The 18,587-nt window shown below is 39.9% G+C and overlaps 1 protein-coding gene across 8 annotated transcripts in view; it reads right to left on the bottom strand.

Moving 5' to 3' along the window:
• Positions 1-18,587, bottom strand: part of RAPGEF6 (Rap guanine nucleotide exchange factor 6) — a 228,159-nt gene that overhangs the window by 39,813 nt on the left and 169,759 nt on the right. For all 8 annotated transcript variants that reach the window (XM_066343384.1, XM_066343389.1, XM_066343387.1 and 5 more), the window contains 2 exons: positions 13,725-14,108; positions 3,492-3,703 (listed from right to left, as the gene is read on the bottom strand). In XM_066343384.1, coding sequence (XP_066199481.1) covers positions 3,492-3,703; positions 13,725-14,108 — 596 coding nt within the window. The remainder of the gene's footprint in view (positions 1-3,491; positions 3,704-13,724; positions 14,109-18,587) is intronic.

The following is an 18,587-nucleotide window of genomic DNA, read 5'->3' as shown; positions in this document are numbered from 1 at the left end:
AAAAGGGGTGACAGTAATACTAGATAATTTGAATGTTCCTGCTAGGGACACATGCTGATTTCAGAAAAGAGCAATGCTGAACTGAAAACTTAGTGCCATCCTGACTTCTGAGGTTACAGGAAAGAACTTAAGTCCAGGTAAACGTCCAGTGCTTTGGGTTGGGATCCTAAAGGGATATATCCTGGGATTAAGAATGAACTGAAGGTAGACTGGGATAAAAGTTCAAAAGTTAAATTATCTCAAAATGTGAAAATGTATTAATGTAATTTTTGATTGCTAGCAATCCTGTTGCCTGACAGAAGCAAGCTTTAATTCTCTCTAGAGGATTGGAAAATCACCTAAAACTTCAGAAGTTTGTAAATTTTTTAAGTGACAGAGACAGAGAGAGGGACAGACAGGGACAGACAGAAAAAAAGGGAGAGAGATGAGAAGCATCCATTCTTTGTTGCGGCACCTTAAGTTGTTCATGGATTGCTTTCTCATATGTGCCTTGACTGGGGGCTTTAGCAGAGCCAGTGACCCCTTGCTCTAGCCAGTGACCATGGTAGTCATGTCTGTGATACCATGCTCAAGCCAACAACCCCGTGCTCAAGCCAGAGGAGCCCGCACTCAAGCTGGTGATCTTGAGTTTTGAACCTGGGTCCTCTGCATCCCAGGTAAACACTCTATCCACTGTGCCACCACCTGGTCAGGTTATTTCTGTAATTTTTAAATACACAATATTCACTTGGTCAAAAATAACCAGGGCCGGCCATCAGGTAAAAAGGTAACACGATGAAAATGAAAAAAATAAAAAAGGTAAGAGAATGGTATCCACAAAGGATCCAGGTTATGGAGTTATTAGAAACAGATTTTAAAACAACTATGTTGAATATGTGCAAAGATACAAAAAACAACACTGAGACCTTTGGCAGAGAGCAAGATAAAAAGACAAATAAATATAAACTATAAAACTGAAAAACAAAACAAAACAAAATAAAAACAACCCAAAATAACTGGAATTAGAAATCACTAATAAATTTAACAGTAAATTAGACATGATTAGAGAGAGAATTAATAAATTGGAAAATAGGTTGGAAAAACTATCCATAATAAAGAATGGTGATACAAAAAGATGAGAAACACAGAAAATATGAGACAGTAGGGGCAGTAATCAGGTCTAACAGAAGTGAAATCAAAATCCCTAAAGAAAAGCTCATAGGAGAGCATATAAAAAATTTAAAGACAGAACAGTAGGATTTTCCAAAACTGATGAAAAATATCAAAACAAAGCTTTTAAGATTTTAAATAAATGATTAAGAAGAGCAGAATACAGTTAAAAAGAACAGCAAATAAGACTGACAACTGTCTTTTTAACATTAACAATGGAAACGAGAAGACAATGAAATGTTTTCTAACATGTTGAAAGATAACTGCCAACCAAAATTATGCTTTAAGAATATCAAGTAAAAATATTTTCAAATAAACAAAAACTAACACATTTCATTACTATCAGAGTTGTACTTAAGAGACTAAAGTAAATCCCCCAGCAATATGGCAGCTTTGAAGTACAGAGAAGAAAAAACAAAATATAACCAAAAAAACCACAGTAGGCCCTGGCTGGTTGGCTCAGCGGTAGAGTGTCAGCCTTGGTTCACTTCCCAGCCAGGGCACACAGAAGTGCCCATCTGCTTCTCCACCCTTCCCCTCTCCTTCCTCTCTATCTCTCTCTTCCCTTCCCGCAGCCAAGGCTCCATTGGAGCAAAGCTGGCCTGGGTGCTGAGGATTGCTTCATGGCCTCTGCCTCAGGTGCTAGAATGGCTTTTGCCGCAATGGCGCAATGTCCCAGATGAGCAAGAGCATCACCCCCTGGTGGGCATGCTGGGTGGATCCCGGTCGGGTGCATGAGGGAGTCTGTCTGACTGCCTCCTTGCTTCTAACTTCGGAAAAATACAAAAACAAACAAACTAGAAACAAACAAAAACACAGTAAATCATCATCACATGGGTAAAGCTAAATAAATACTGACTTTACTAAACAATGGTAGTTATCATGTGAGATTTAAAGGCATGGCAACAAATACATATAAGTTATTGGTGAGCAAATAAAATGTAAATGGTCTAACTTCTTTGCTTGACACACAGAAAAGTACTAATAAATATTTAACTAATATCAACAAGTATAAATACTATAATTGTCTACTGTAACAACAGAAAAATAGTGAAGTAGTGTCTAGTTATCTAGTTTACGGAGTAGGACAAATACCATGTCACCTCACCTCCCCCAAAAAACAATTCAGGAAGATTGTAGATAAAACATATGATAAAAGATCAGTAAGCTAGGCTTTTAAAACTAAGAACTTGCTGTTCATCATCAAAAGAAACCTTAAGAGAGTCAAAAGGAAAGTTGTTTTATACCCTGGATTTATAAAAATTTCTTACAAGTTTATTAAACAGAAGACAACGTAATAAAAAATTGGCAAGAAACTCAAATTGATAATTGACAAGAGGACAAATATATAAAGGATGCTCTTCCTCATTATTAATAAGGGAAATGCAAATTAAACCTCAAAACTGTTGACATAGATAAAAATAAAGATTTATCAGGTGTTGGTAAGAATGAGGAATGATAAGAACTCGAAAAACACTGCCAGTGTTCCACTTTACTAGATAATGTAGTCAAGTTTAGAAAACATTTTGGCATTATCTAGTTGACTACACAAATATCAGAACCCATAAATTCCACCCTAAGTTATATCAAACAAAATGCACGTGGACTGAGAGAGATGTACAAGGATATGTGCAATAACACCATTATTCATAACAGATGAACAGTGGAAATCATCAAATACTCATCAACAAAATGGATAATACAAAATAGTTTTAAATAAGTACAACTATACTCAGAAACACGAAAAGAGCTCCCAAATCCAAAATGTTGACCAAAATAAGCTAGAAAACCAAAACAAAACATAAAATGGTAAACATATCCTGTGTTTCTATTTATATAGTATTCAAGAGCAGGCAGAACTAAACCACAGTATTTAGAAGTCAGAATAGTAGTTACCTTTGTGGAAGAAGATGAGAATGATAAAGTAGGAAGGGGCAGGTATGAGCTCCTGGGAGCCTGGCAATGTTTTATTTTCGGTCTGATATTGGTTATATCAGTGTTTCTGCAAATGTACTAGGTTGTTTAAATTTTTTTGGGCACTTTTCTGTATATGTTGAGTAGCTTAAAGAAAAGCTGGAAAAAATATTACTAAACAAAACCCAATATGATCAAACTGTCTTATCTTGATGTGAGGTTTATGCTTAAATGAAGAGGCTAAAATATCCAAATTTGCTCTTGTCAATAATGTGGGTTTGGATTCCTAAAATTTGTTACATTTACCCGGGTAATGCTTTAGTGATATATAATAATTAGACTGAAAAGATATATTCAATATAATAAATCACACTGACCTAGATTTAGCTGAAGCTAAACATGTTAATTTTCAAATAACTTGTAAATACCTTCATGTAGAAATGTCATATCTTTCTTGACAACGGGGAAGAGTGGAATAATTGGAGGTTGCATGCTTTGACTACTGAGAATATTTCTATACTTTGCCATGTTTCTAGACGGATCAAAAAGGTCTTGCAGATCTTGCAGGTGTTTCTCATATTTGCTTGGTAACTTTTCCCAAGTACCTCTCAGTCGTGCTACAGATGCCAGGTTCAAGCCACTGCCAAAGATGAGAATAAAAACATTAAAAAGGACTTGATAAGAGAGAGGACTCAGGTGGGTAAAGTGCACACATCAAGTGTTTCTAATAAAGCTAAAATAAGCAGGGACATATTTCAATGTGTTGAAATAAACAGAGTAAATCATGAAAAAATAAAGAAAAAGGACTCTGTGATCTTAAAACGAGAAAATCCTCTCTTTACATTACTTGCCTGCTGTTGTAAACCAATAGACTGTATTGGAGGCTGCATGCTTTGACTACTGAGAATATTATAGTTTGCATGTAACTGACAAATAATAATTCCATAAAACATACACTTAACTTTAAAACTTCCAACTATCACATGTTTTTGTTCTACTTGGAAATAACTTTATGGAGACATTATCTATTTGTGAGTGGTTTACGGAATGCTGAATACAACTGTTTTATATGTGAGGCAATTTCTGGGGCTGACTCAGCCTTCCTCCTGAGGTTTTGTCCACTAACGCCCCTGATTACAACACTTCTACATCCTGACAGTCGAATCCTGTCCCCTGGGGCTCCACACATTCAATGTCCCTTTCTACAGGGTTTTAAACAACTCAGATAGCCCTAACTTGAATTAGGCAATTAGGCTCCAACTCTTCCCTATCCCTTTATTTCTATAACACCTCCACAGGCAGGCGGTCACATGAATAAGCACATAAATAGTGCAATTTTCTTTTTATTAAATTAAAAAAATATTTTTTTGAGAGAGAAGCACTGACTTGTTCCATTTATTTATGCATTCACTGGTTGACTCCTGTACATGCCCTGACTGAGGATCGAACTTGCAACCTTGACATATTGGGACGATACTCTAAACCAACTGGAGTACCTGGCCAGGGCAGTGCCTTAATTTTCTTATTAGTAATCCCACTTTTATTCTAAGTCACCTGACTTTCAACCACATCACTGCATTTAAAATGTTCTCTTGCGTTCTGATTTTAAGGTGTGGAGTTAAGGTATCTTCATTCCCTTTGATTCTCAAAAACCCATCCCAAACAACTACAAGGATGAACAACAAATACAAATTTCATCTCCACTGAAACTGGTATCTGTAACTGCTAAATCCATTAGAAAGGATACGAAAAATAGTCAAGATAAAATAGGAGTATGCAAAATACTGAAAAATGATGTCCACAGATGAAAAGCTCAATGAAAGCTGATATAGCACAGTTCTTCAAAGCAAGTATAACACTGAAGACAAAAACATCATCCTTTATTTAACACAACAGTAGGCTGAGAGAATAGGCAGGAGCTAGACTCTGTTCTTTACCATTAGGGAGTGTCAAGGAAAGAAAGATTATAACAGTACACAGAGTAAAAGAACATTTTGCTGAGAAGCAGTTTAGCAGAGACAGGATAGAAGGGAGAAACTGAGCTGTAAGCAGCCTAAAGGTACCAATCTCCATTAGTTGAAAAGAAGTTAAGGGTAAAACAATTCACCTATACAAGCTTCATTCCTGCTGGCCTGCAACACTACCCTGGCTCCTCTCCCACATGAACCTCTTGCAAATAGATGGTACAGGAAAGCTCATGTCATTTAAAAAGAAGGACTGAACACAGGATCTATAACAAGCTGCCACAGGAAAAATAAATAGTTAAAAAACACAAAGCAGAAAATTGTTGCCAACAACTAAATAAAAATTGGGAATAATCAACAACCTAGTTGTGATTTTTAAATGAATCAGTGAAGTAAATAAAGAGCTTAATGCAATGATACTAAGAGCTTAGGAAAAATATGGTAAGAGAAGTTGATTAAAAGGATAATAAAGTTTAGGAAAAAAATAGAAGAAAAAATAAAGCCAATACATTGGAACCCACGTAAATAAAAAGGTGAAACTGCTAAAAACTTGTGCAAGTGATATGGAGGAAAAGATTAATAAAAGCAATCAAATGAAATGGACAGCTGAAAAGGATGAGAGAAAATAATAGATATGGAAGACACAAGAGATGGAAAATCTATATAAGCGGTATCCTTGAAGAAGGAAACAAAAATAAATAGTGGACTTGAAAAAATATTTAAAGGTACAATTTAAGAAACTTTCCAGAAACAAAAGAAGAATTGAATTTACAGACTGAGTAGACACCACCATTACAGAGAACCTAACACAGAACTAAAAAGATGTAGAAGCATCAATGTAAAGGTAAATAACTTCAGAGATAAGGAAAAAATCTAGGGAGTAATCTCAGAAATTTAAACAGCTACATAAAATGCTAGTTGTAGAGCCAATGTCTACTAAGTTTCCAAGAAATAATGTTTTCATTTTGTTTTGTTTTTAAGAGAGAGAGAGACAGGAACATCCAGCTGCTCCATATGTGCCCAGACTGGGGAATCAAACCAGCAACCTCTGTGCTCTGGGACAACACTCCAACCAACTGAGTGATGTGGTCATAGCTCCAAGAAAGGATATGTGAGAAAAGAATTTTAAAGCCAAACAAACTGTCATTGAAGTTCAAAGGCAACAGAAAGGCGTTCTCAATATGTTCAGGAAATACACAGAGTTCCCAAAATTTCAACCAAGAGATGACTGGCAGATTGATATCAGCATAATGGTAGCATAAGACAGTCCTCATTTTATTTCCCCACTTCAACAACAAAAATTTAGCATGTATCCATGAACAGAAGTGCCTCTGATGGAGTTGTGGGACTCATCACCGCATAGCAGGGGACCTGGGAGGAGCCTTGCCCATAGGTGTACCAGGTAATAGGTGGCTAAACTTTGGTACCAACTGTGGAGCCCCCAGGAGAGTGTCAGCAGTTCTGGCTCCTCTCAGCTGTGGTCTGGGAAGACCTGTGGAACATGGACTTGGGAAGTCACCTATAGACAAGAGAGCCTTGTGGAAGTCCAGGTTTCCAGAGAAGTTCCAACATTTTGTTGGAATAAAAACTAGTTTGGTTACTGTGCCCGGGTCAGCTGATGGCCCGTGATTTCTCCCACGCAGAAAAGGGAAAGCCTATGAGTAAATGCTTGGCTTCCTTCACTGTTTGGGACACTGTCAAAGACACTCACTTCTCTCTCAGAGAATCCAGGACATCCCGGGAAAGCTCCATAACTGCAGGGAGATGAGCAGTGTGGATATAAGATTCCTGGAGGGCATTAAAGGGATGCAGTTTCTGCTGATGCTTCTGCTTCTGGACTATAAAAGGAAGCCTACTCAGGAGTCAAAAGGAATCACCTCATCACAGATTTCCCACAACTACCCATGGGCACCTGCAGTGCTCTGTGTATCAAACCCCTACCTCCCTCTGTTTTGCTGCTGGCTCCACTATCTGTGGGGAAAAGAGAAACCACAAACCTGAAGGACAATTCAATAAAATAAAATAAAAAAACCTAATCAAACTATAGAAAGCACAAAAAGGAACTATATGAATACCTGGAACTGAAGAATTCAATGAAAAGAAAAATGTCATCACAGAGAGCATTTACATCATGGTAGACCAAAGAGAAGGAAAAATCATTGAGACAGCTTGAGAAAAAAATGAAAGAGTAAAAGAAAACCTACATTATATAAAGGAACCATCAAAGAAAAAAGACAATATCTAAAGTATTGGAGTTCCAGAAGGAGACGAAAGGAACAGAAAGCCTATTTAAAGAAATATGGCAGAGCCTGACCAGTGGTGGCGCAAAGGATAGCAGTGGTAATCAACCTGGTCCCTAGCCCACTAGTGGGCAGTCCAGCTTTCATGGTGGGTGGTAGCAGAGCAACCAAAGTATAAATAAAAAGATTTAACAATAGTAAGTTGTTTTTATAAAGATTTATTCTGCCAAACTTAGCGAAAATCCGACATAAAGTACTTGGTAAGCAGTTATTATTATATACTTTAACTTGCTGTAACTCTGCTTTATAAATATTATAAAGTAAAGTTACTTCCCTACTTTATAAATCACCAATACTGTGGAACTGGTGGGTGGTTATAAAATTTTATTACTAACAGATATAAAAGTGGGCAGTAGGTATAAAAAGGTTGACTACCCCTGGGATAGAGCATCGACCTGGGATGCTGAGATCCTAGGTTCAAAACCCTGAAATCACTGGCTTGAGGACAAGCTCACCAGTTTGAGCATGGGGTCACCTGAATGACCCCATGCTTGATGACCCCATGTCAATGATCCCATGGCCACTGGCTTGAGCAAGGGGTCATTGGCTCAGCTGGAGTCTCCCCTCCCCCATCAAGGCACATATGAGAACCAATCAAGAAAAACTAAAGTGATGCAACTATGAACTGATACTTATCTCTCTCCCTCTCCCCCACTTCTTAAAAAAAAAAAAAAGAAAAAAGAAATATAGCAGACAACTTCCCAAACCAGAGAAGAGATCTGGACATCCAAGTTCAGAAAGCTAGATCACCCCATTATTTCAATCCAAAACAACTTTCTTCAAAACACTTTATAATAAAACTGTCAAAAATCAAAGAGAGCCTGACCAGTGGTAGTGCAGTGGACAGAGCGTCGACCTGGGCCTGTGAGGTCCTAGGTTTGAAACCCCAAGGTTACTGGCTTGAATGCAGGCTCACCAGCTTGTACATGGGTTCCCTGAAATGATTTCAAGGTTGCTGGTTTGAGCAACAGGCCATAGGCTTGGCTGGAAGCCCCCCATTCAAGGCATGTATGAGAAGCAATCAGTGAATAACTAAAGGGCCACAACTACGAGTTGATGCTTCTCATTTTTCTCCCTTCCTGTCTCTCTCTTCAAAAACAAACATACACCTCAAAGATAGAATTCTAAAGGCAGCAAGAGAAAAAAGATTGTAACCTACAAAGAACCCCCCATTATGCTATTAGCAGATTTCTAATTAGAAATCATACAGGCTAGGAGAGAGTGGGATATATTCAAGGTGCTAAAAAAAACCAAAACAATGGCCAAACACAAGAATAATCTGGCAAAACTATACTAGAGAAATTAAAGACTCTCAAAAAAAAGGGGGGAGGGCAGAGGGAATTCACTAGCACTAAAACTGCCTTACAAGAAATGCTGAAAAGAGTTCTTCAAATTGAAATAAAATGATGATAACCAGTAACATGAAACCACATGAAAATATACAACACTGATAAAGGTAAATATATTAAATTCAGCAAAATCTCAGTACTGTAATATGCTGGTATGTTCACCACTTATCTAAAGTATAAAGGTTAAAGAACAAGAGCATCAATGATAACTATAGCCACTATAATTTGTTAATGAACACAAAATAAAACAAGGCAAATTGCTGACTGACCAGGCAGCAGTGCAGTGTAGACCATTGGCCTGGGATGCTGAGGACCCAGGTTTGAAACTCCGAGGTTGCCCCTTGAGTGCACGCAGGATCATCCAGCTTGAGTGTGGGATCATGGAAATGACCCATGGTCACCAGCTTGAGCCCAAGGTCGCTGGCTTGATCAAGGGGTCACAGGCTCAGCTGGAGCCCCTGTTCAAGGCACGTATGAGAAGCAATCTATGAACTAAGGTGCCACAACTATGAGTTGATGCTTCTCATCTCTCTCCCTTCCTGTCTGTCCCTCCTCCCTTCCCTCTCAATAAAATTAAAAAAAAAAAAAGGCAAATTGTGACATTAAAAACACAAAATGGGGAAAATAAAAGGGTAGAACTTTGTATGTGATTGAAGTTATCAGCACCAAATAGACTATTATACATTGTTTTATGCAGGTCTCATGGCAACCACAAAGCAAAAATCAACAGTAGACTCACAAAAGATTAAGAAAAGGGAATTAGAGCATGTATGTGTTACATGTCATTAAATCCACTCTGACTCCAGGGGAATCTATGAATGGGTGATGTCCACAATGTCTTATCCTCAACAGCCTCGCTCAGATTCTGTAGTCTCATCCCTACGGCTTCTTTCATGGAATAAATCCATCTCTTATTTGGTTGCCTTCTTTTTCTGCTGCCTTTTATTTTTACCAGCACTACTGTCTTTACCAAAGAACCCTGGCTTCTCACTACAAAAAAAGATTACGTCACAACAAATACAATAAGAGAGTAAGAAAGGAATAATTACAAAATGGCCAGAAAATAAATAAATAATATGGAAATAGTAAGTCCTTAAATATCAATCATTACAGTAAATGTAAATGGACTGAATTCTCCAATCAAAAGGTAGAGTGGTTAGATGGATTAAAAAAAAAAGACCCAATTATAAGCTGCTTATTAGAGACTCATTTCAAATTAAAGAACACACAGAGGCTAAAAATGAAGAAATGGAAAAATATATTCCACACAATTAGAAACCAAAAGAGAGCTGGGTTGGTTACGTTTACGTCAATGTACTGTTTAAGCCGAAAACAGTAACGAAAAAAGGGGATTATATAATGATAAAAGGGTCAACTCCTCATGAAGACATAACAATCATAAATATATGTGCACCCAACACTGAAGCATCTAATTCTATAAAGCAAATATAAACAGATCTAAAGGAAGAAATAGACAACAATACAATAATAGTGGGTGACATCAACACCCCACTTTCAGCAATGAATAGATCACTCAGACAGAAAACCAGTAAGGAAACGTTGGACTTGAACCATACTTTAGGCCAAACAGACTTAATGGACATATACATACACTATATGACATTCTATCCAACATTAACAAATTATTTACTCTTCTCAAGCATGCACAGAACATTTTCCAGGAGAGATCATAAGACAAGCCACAAAATCTATTTTGGCAATTTTAAGAAGACTGAAGTCATACCAAATATCTTTCCCAACCACAATAGTTGAAACTAGGAATTAGCAAGAAGAGAACTGAAAAAATCCACAAGTACGTTGAAATTAAACAACACACTCCTGAGCAACCAATATATCAAAAAAAAAAAAAAAAAAAAAAGGGAGTTAAAAAAGAAAACAAACTCTAAACAAAGGAAAATAGACACACAGCATAAAACCTATGGGATACTGCAAAAACAGTTCCAAAACTAAAGTTATAGTGATAAATGCCCATTATACAGAAAAGAAAGACCTCAAATAAATTAGCTATATGCTTCAAAAAATGGGAAAACAAAAAACCCAAAAAAACTTAGCCCAAAGTTAGAAGAAATAACTATCAGAACAAAAATAAATAAAAGAGGCCAGAAAAACAATTGAAAGGATCAAAGATATAGATAAAACAAAGAACTGTTTTTTTAAATGATAAAATTGACAAATATTTGGCCAGACCAGTGATTTTCAACTGGTGTACCACAAGATTTTTTAAAATATGCAATACCTTACTTACTGTTTAGTCAGGGTCACTGACATCTTTTCCCATAGTGTTAAATAAAAAAATAATAGCCAACACAATAATAGCTGTTTGGTGTGAATGAATCAAAATTATATCTATTTTTTGTCAGATAGGCAAAAAATAATTTTTTTGGTGTGCCACAGAATTTTAGTATTAATGTGTGCCACATTAGGAAGAAAAAAGTTGAAAATCACTGAGCCAGATTAAGAGAGAATTTAAATAAAATAAGCTATTTAATGCAGTCAGAACAGACTAATTCACTTGTGTCATCTTTGCTGAAAAGTTATGCCCTCTATATTCTTTGATATACTTTAATATGAATATAAGAATACAGAGCAAATAACTTTACATGAACTACTGAAAATACATATAATAAAATGTTCTTCAAAAAACCCCATTTTTTCCGGCCCTGGCTGGTTGGCTCAGTGGTAGAGCGTTGGCCTGGCGTGCAGGAATCCCGGGTTCGATTTCTGGCCCGGGCACACAGGAGAGGCGCCCATCTGCTTCTCCACCCCTCCCCCTCTCTTTCCTCTTTGTCTCTCTCTTTCCCTCCCGCAGCCGAGGCTCCATTGGAGCAAAGATGGCTCGGGCACTGAGGATGGCTCTGTGGCCTCTGCCTCAGGCGCTAGAATGGCTCTGGATGCAACAGAGCGACGCACCAGAGGGGCACAGCATTGCCCCTGGTGGGCATGCTGGATGGATCCCGGTCGGGCACATGCGGGAGTCTGTCTGACTGCCTCCCCGTTTCCAGCTTTGGAAAAATGCAAAAAAAACCCAACAAACAAACAAACAATCCATTTTTTCCATTGATTTTTGAGAACGAGGGAGGGGAACAGAGAGTGAGAGAGAGAGAAGCATCAACAACATATTGTTCCACTTAGTTGTGCACCTACTGATTGCTTCTCGTATGTGACCTGACCGGGGCTCAAAATGACAACCCTGTGGTCAAGCTGGAGCCCTCTTGGGATTGAACTAGTGACCTCAGCAGTCCAGAACAACACCATATCCACTGCGACACCAGCCAGGGCAGAAAAAAAACCTCTTGACCAAAGCAAAGTCTTTCAAAACTAAATCCTTTCTTATGCTCATCTTGAGGATAGTCTTCCCTTGGCATTAATGACATTATCATAACTGTGCTGTTCTGGTATTTCTTGCAGTTGGTCCTTTTCTCTTTGACTGGATTTTCCTCTTTACCACACAGTGAGAATGACTATTTAGGTATGGTTTTTAGCCAACTATCATTTTTTTCTACACTGTCTTTTTACACAGACATCTTTCACGGTGACAATTCCTTTTCTTCATGGAGTACTTCAAACTGAGCCTGTAACTCTAAAATTCTTTACTTATGCTTCCTTTAAAAATAGTTCAAATTTCTAGAGTTTATCAATGGCATCTCTGTTCCCCTGTCTTAGACCCAATTATTAAAAGCTGTGAGATAGGTGGTCTCAATTCCTGTATTAAAAAACTGATCTTCAATTTTTCATTGACTCACTGCTACTACACAGGACAGGCAAGACTCAAAGAGGGTAACCAGGTTAATCTCTACCCAATACTTCTATAGTGCCTAGTTAAATTATACTATTGAACTGGGTAACTTCCTAAAGGTGTTTCTTATTACCACAACAGAATAATGATTAAAAAGTTTCTATAAAGATTCCAATTTTTATCATGTGAGTACTAGAACAAATCATAATTAAATTCTGGAAGGATTCTGGGAGGAATGTATATAGATGGAATTGGTTATGGTGGAATTTGCTGTTATATGGCTTTATAAATGGCCCAAACTATAATTCCCTCCCCCCACCATCTTTAAAATTAGACTTGCTTTATGAGGAATCTCTCTGATGAGTGTCAGAAAACAAATTAAAGATATTGGTTTTTCATTATGAGTAGGGATAAGGAAGATGCTCTTAGTTCATGTAACCATCCACACTTCCTGGGCTTATAAACACTGAAGGATTTTTATAATTCAATCTACCTTGTTTGGGCAGCAACACAGCCAGTGATACCCCACACAGTGCCTGGGAAACAGGAAGAGCTCACCAAATGGTTGCCATCATTATCATCATAGTTGCTGTTGTTACAAAACAGCAATTTTAGGGTAGAGCAGTGATTTTCAACCAGTGTGCAGCAGAAGGCACACAGGAGTGCCACAAGAAGTTTTAAGTCATGCAGTATCAGACTACTTAGTCAGGGGCACGGATCTCTTTTCCTTTATATTGTAAAGTTAAAAAAATGAGAAGAGTCAACACAATAGGTATCTGATGAGAATGAATCAAAATTATACCCATATTTTTGGTCAGATTAGCAAAAAATGTATTTTTTGCTGTGCTGCAGAATTTTAGTGATCAGTTTATGTGTGCCATGAGATGAAAAAGGCTGAAAATTACTGGGTTAGGGCATCAATACCATACTGTGATTTTTCAGTGCCAACTCTAAGTCAGACAGGTACACCAAGATGCCCAGTCTAGAATCTGATGGTGAAGACCAGCTGCTGGGCACACATGCAAAGAGGGTGCAATCCAACAGAGGGGGACAAAGGAGAAAAGGAGGCAAGGCAATCACCCATAGTCACCCCCACCCAAAAAAAAATGTCATAGAAAGATGGAAGAAACAAAGAGCCAATACTACCAGAGTGGAAAATATATTAAATTTAACAATACTTTAGAAAAACCTATTAATTAAACTTTTCCTCTCCTAGCCATTTAATTCTTAAGCAGAAAATCAACTTTATGTCTAATATGACAAAATCATACAAGTATTTGTATAAACTTACCTTATTATTGCAAACATGGAATTGAAGTTCTTACATTCTCGACAATGAAGTGCAATTTTAATAAAATGCTTAATAATCTTCATTCGTTTAAGCTGATTTGATTCGGTTAAAACCTCTGAAGCAACCCAGAATGTCTCTTGGTTTACAATGTCTTCAAACTCTTTCAAGCGAGTACTTCCTGTTTTGGAATCTAACTTAAAAAGGTCATCAATGTATTCAGTAGGTTCAATATTACGAAACAAATCAAAGTCCCTCATTGACAGCTGCGTGGCCAGCTCTATGGTGCTGAGCTGCAGCATAGACAGCTGGCTTTCCTTCACTAGTTCTTGAGCATCTTCATCTGAACATAAGGTTTCTGTTTCCATGTTATTTTTTAAATAATACCTAAAAGAAAAAAATAATTATAAGTGATTTTATATTTATAAGAGCACTTTCCCTCTTTATTATTTGCATTTTATTTTTAAGGTGAGAGGAGGGGACATAGTGGGGCAGACTCTTGCACACACCCCAAGCAGGATCCACCTAGCAACCCCTCCCCCCCATCTAGGAGAGATGCTCACGTAAAAAAAATGTTTAAAAAAAAAAAAAAAAGAGGTGGCAAGATGGCGATGCAGTAGACGGATGTATCAACTTCCAACTCCCAGAACCAAAGTGGATAACAACTTAATTTTTTATTTTTTTTTTTGTATTTTTCCGAAGCTGGAAACAGGGAGGCAGTCAGACAGACTCCCGCATGCGCCCGACCGGGATCCACCCGGCATGCCCACCAGGGGGTGATGCTCTGCCCATCTGGGGCGTTGCTCTGCCGCAATCAAAGCCATTCTAGCGCCTGAGGCAGAGGCCACAGAGCCATCCTCAGCACCCGGGCAAACTTTGCTCCAGTGGAGCCTTGGCTGCGGGAGGGAAAGAGAGACAGAGAGGGAGGAGAGAGGGAAGGGTGGAGAAGCAGATGGGCGCTTCTCCTGTGTGCCCTGGCCGGAAATCGAACCCGGGACTTCTGCACACCAGGCTGATGCTCTACCACTGAGCCAAACGGCCAGGGCCGATAACAACTTAATTTTAAGAGCCATCATCCAGAAAAACCAACTTTGACCTAAACTAAGAGGACTCTTTAACCAAGGAACATGGAAGAAGCCACGTTGAGACTGGTAGAAAAAGCAGAATCATGGAAAGGGCTGCCCAGCTGGCAGGAGCTAACGGCAGCCCGGAGAGACTCACGTGGCAGGAAGACAGTTTAGCGGAGAGGAGAGGGTCCTGGGACCCAGAAACAAAGCCCCAGCCTGTGGCCCCAGAGCCTAGAAGAGGCGTATGGACAGTATTTAGCTGCAAAACAAGTCAGGATACTGTTTGTGAGAAAGAGACAGTTTTTCTCAGACCCAGGATTCTTCTTAAAGGGACCTCACAGAACACCTCTCTCACAACCACTCACCCGGAGCTCCGAGGGATGGGAGAGAGGAGAGGACCGGAGCAGCGGGAAGAGACGGTAATCTAGAAGGCACAGAGAGAAACACTTTGAGGGACAGCCACCCTAACCCCTGGGACGAGTCACTCCCCAAATCTGAAGTGAATATTTCCCCTGGAACCAGCAATACCAACAAAGGGAAGCAGGACACCAGGCAAACAAGCTCTCCCGCGGCACTCAGAGTAGAGTCGCTTAGAAGGAGGGAGCTTTAGGGACTACAGTACCAAGTGTTAGGGTCTGAGCTCCAGTGCCCCCACCTACATTGCTGAAGGCTTACTGGAGGGCGGGGGGGGGGATGACAGGATGGGGACACTGAAGTGCGGTTACATAGGCGGGGCGGAAGCCAGCTGGCCATGCCTGAGCTCAGTCTAGCCTGGTGGGGGCGGAGGGGACATGCCAAGCAGTCCCAGCCAGCTGCGGCCCGCCTGCAACCCCATTTGCAGGGGAAGGGCGGGGGCCAGGGAACAGGCCCGCAGCTGAGCAAAGGTGCTCACCTCTGCCCTTGGAGCCAAAGCTAGTGGCCTGTGCAAAGTGCACAACCCCACCCATGGGGGCAGGGCGAAGGCTGAGACCAGCTGAGGCTTGTTGATCCAGGCACATGATCACAGACCCTCCCATGGAGAGGCAGAAACCACAGCCACAGCAGACCAGCGCCTGCAACACCCATACCCCAACGCCCTAGGCAGCAGCGTCAGGGGGTGGGGGGCCTGCAGACAGACCACACCTAGGGAACACAGAGGCCACACCCATTGGATTCCAGTGGCCAAACCCTTCTTATACACAGACGAAATGGGCAGGCAGAAGAAATGCAATCCAAATGAATCAAGAGAAATCCCCAGAGAAGGACCTGAATGAGTCAGATATAACCAATTTACCAGATGCACAGTTTAAAATAATAATTCTTAGGATGTTCAGAGAGCTTAGAACAACAATAGATGGTCATTATGAACACCTAAATAAAGAGATAGCAAATATAAAAAAGGACATTGGAAATAATAAAAAAGAATCAGTCAGAAATGACAAATACAATATCAGAACTGAAGACTACAATGGAAGGAATTAAAAGCAGGATGGATAAAGCTGAGGATGGAATCAGCAAGTTAGAGGTCAAGAGAAACGAAGGCACGAAAGTAGAGCAGAAAAAAGAAAAGAGACTCAAAAAGTCTGAGGAAACTCTAAGAGAGCTCTGTGACAACATGAAGAGAAATAACACCCGCATCATAGGGGTTCCTGAAGAAAAGAAAGAACAAGGAATAGAAACTTTGTTCAATCAAATCATAGCTGAAAACTTCCCTAAATTGAGGCAAAAAAAGTCTCACATGTTCAAGTAGCACAGAGAACTCCATTAAAGAGAAACCCAAAGAAATCTACACTAAGACACATCATAATTAAAATACCAAAGCTAAGTGATAAAGAGAAAATATTAAAAGCTGCTAGAGGAAAAAAAAGCTATCACCTACAAAAAAGCCCCCGTAAGGATGACATACGACTTCTCAACAGAAACACTTGAGGCCAGAAGGGAACGGCAAGAAATATTCAAAGTAATGCAGAACAAGAACCTACAACCAAGACTACTTTATCCAAAAGGGCTATCATTTAAAATTGAAGGAGAAATAAAAAGCTTCCCAGACAAAAATAAAAACAAGACTCAAGGAATTCACTACAACCAAACCAATGCTGCAAGAAATGCTAAGGAGTCTGTTGTAAACAGATCAAAGGGGGAAAAGAATATAGCAAAAGAGGAATACACTTTAAAGAATAACATGGCAATAAACAACTACATATCAATAAAAACCTTAAATGTAAATGGATTCAATGATCCAATCAAAAGACATAGGGTAGCTGCATGCATAAGAAAACAGGACCCGTACAAATGCTATCTACAAGAGACACACCTTAAAACAAAAGATGCACATAGACTGAAGGTAAAAGGATGGAAAAATATTTCATGCAAATGGAAATGAAAAAAAAGTTGAGGTAGCATCTTAGAAGAAAACATAGGCAGTAAGCTCTCTGAGATCTCTCACAGCAATATATTTGCTGATTTATCCTCACGGGCAAGTGAAATAAAAGACAGGATAAACAAATGGGACTATATCAAACTAAAAAGCTTTTGCACCGCTAAAGACAGTAAGAACAGAATAAAAAGACAAACCACACAATGGGAGAACATATTCGACAATACGTCTGATAAGAGGTTAATAACCAAAATTCATAAAGAACTTGTAAAACTGAACACCAGGAAGACAACCCCTCCAATCAAAAAATGGGCAAGAGAGAAATGGCGCCGTGAGGAGAGCGACCGACAAATCTCCCGAAAATTTCAATAAGTTCATCAACCAGAGACAGAAAAATCTATCCTTGGAGCGTATTGAAGTTCCACACACTGAAGGCGAAGGCAGGATCGAGCGAAAAATTGACTAAATATATAATCAACCCTGAAGGAAATAAGTCAGACAAAGAAACACTCTGTCTTCCTCACTAACCTGAGCCAAGGGTGCTTTCACTTGGAACTGAGAGTCGGGGGGAGCTAAGGGTGTGGAGGAGGCTAGGCTGCAGCACTGATGTTCGTTCAAGCCAAGGAAAGAGTGTGCCTGTGGTGGGTCAGCCCACGTGAGCAGCCGCCCGCGCCACGAGCAACAGCTGCCAGCGGCATGCAGGGAGTGCGCCAAAGCGAACTTCCCTATGCCCGAGCTTCTCTGGGCGGGCGGGGTGCCTCACTCAGCCATCCAAGCTAACAATCAAGCATCGGGGGAGGGGCGCTCAGGCAGCTTGCAATCCTTTCTGGAGCAGATCTGCAGATCCAATCGCTGAAATTAGCTTAACCCACAATTTGCTCACTTCCCAACTGACCTACGTGGCTCTAATTGACAAGCTCTCTCTCAGTTCAGCGATCTAAGACAAGAGGCGTGTTATTTTTTAGTGCCTCTTGCTAAAGAGGTGGGGGCAACTTCTGATTGGCAGAGCTTTCATACTCAGGGATATACGCTAAAAAGAGGGACTTGGCAGATGTTAAGACCTACTGTACTGCAGGCAGCGACTGGGGTATCTTCTTCCCAGCCAAAACAGGTTACAAAGTGCGGAAAGCCTGGGGAGACTGGTCCCACAGAGTGCTAGGCATGCTGAACAGGCCTGGAGGCTCATAGAAAGTCACCGAGAAGCAATTGGCTCCCAGCCCCGCCTGATTACACTGGCGGCTCTGACTGCCAGAGCCTTACCCAGTGCCCTGCATTGAGTGGGGATAGAGTGGGGATTTGCCAGCTCTTTGAGCCTCTTACTATCCAGGCAGAGGCGGTGGCAGCCTCATTGCTGGATCATCAGGCTGCTAATTCAGGAAGGAGAGACTAGGAGAGAGGCTCCAGGAAAAAGGACTCTCTCATTGTCGCAGCCGGCAAACGCTA

This window comes from Saccopteryx leptura, chromosome 6 (assembly GCF_036850995.1).
Source record: "Saccopteryx leptura isolate mSacLep1 chromosome 6, mSacLep1_pri_phased_curated, whole genome shotgun sequence".
Taxonomy (NCBI): domain Eukaryota; kingdom Metazoa; phylum Chordata; class Mammalia; order Chiroptera; family Emballonuridae; genus Saccopteryx; species Saccopteryx leptura.
This window is presented reverse-complemented; position numbering and strand designations above follow the sequence as displayed.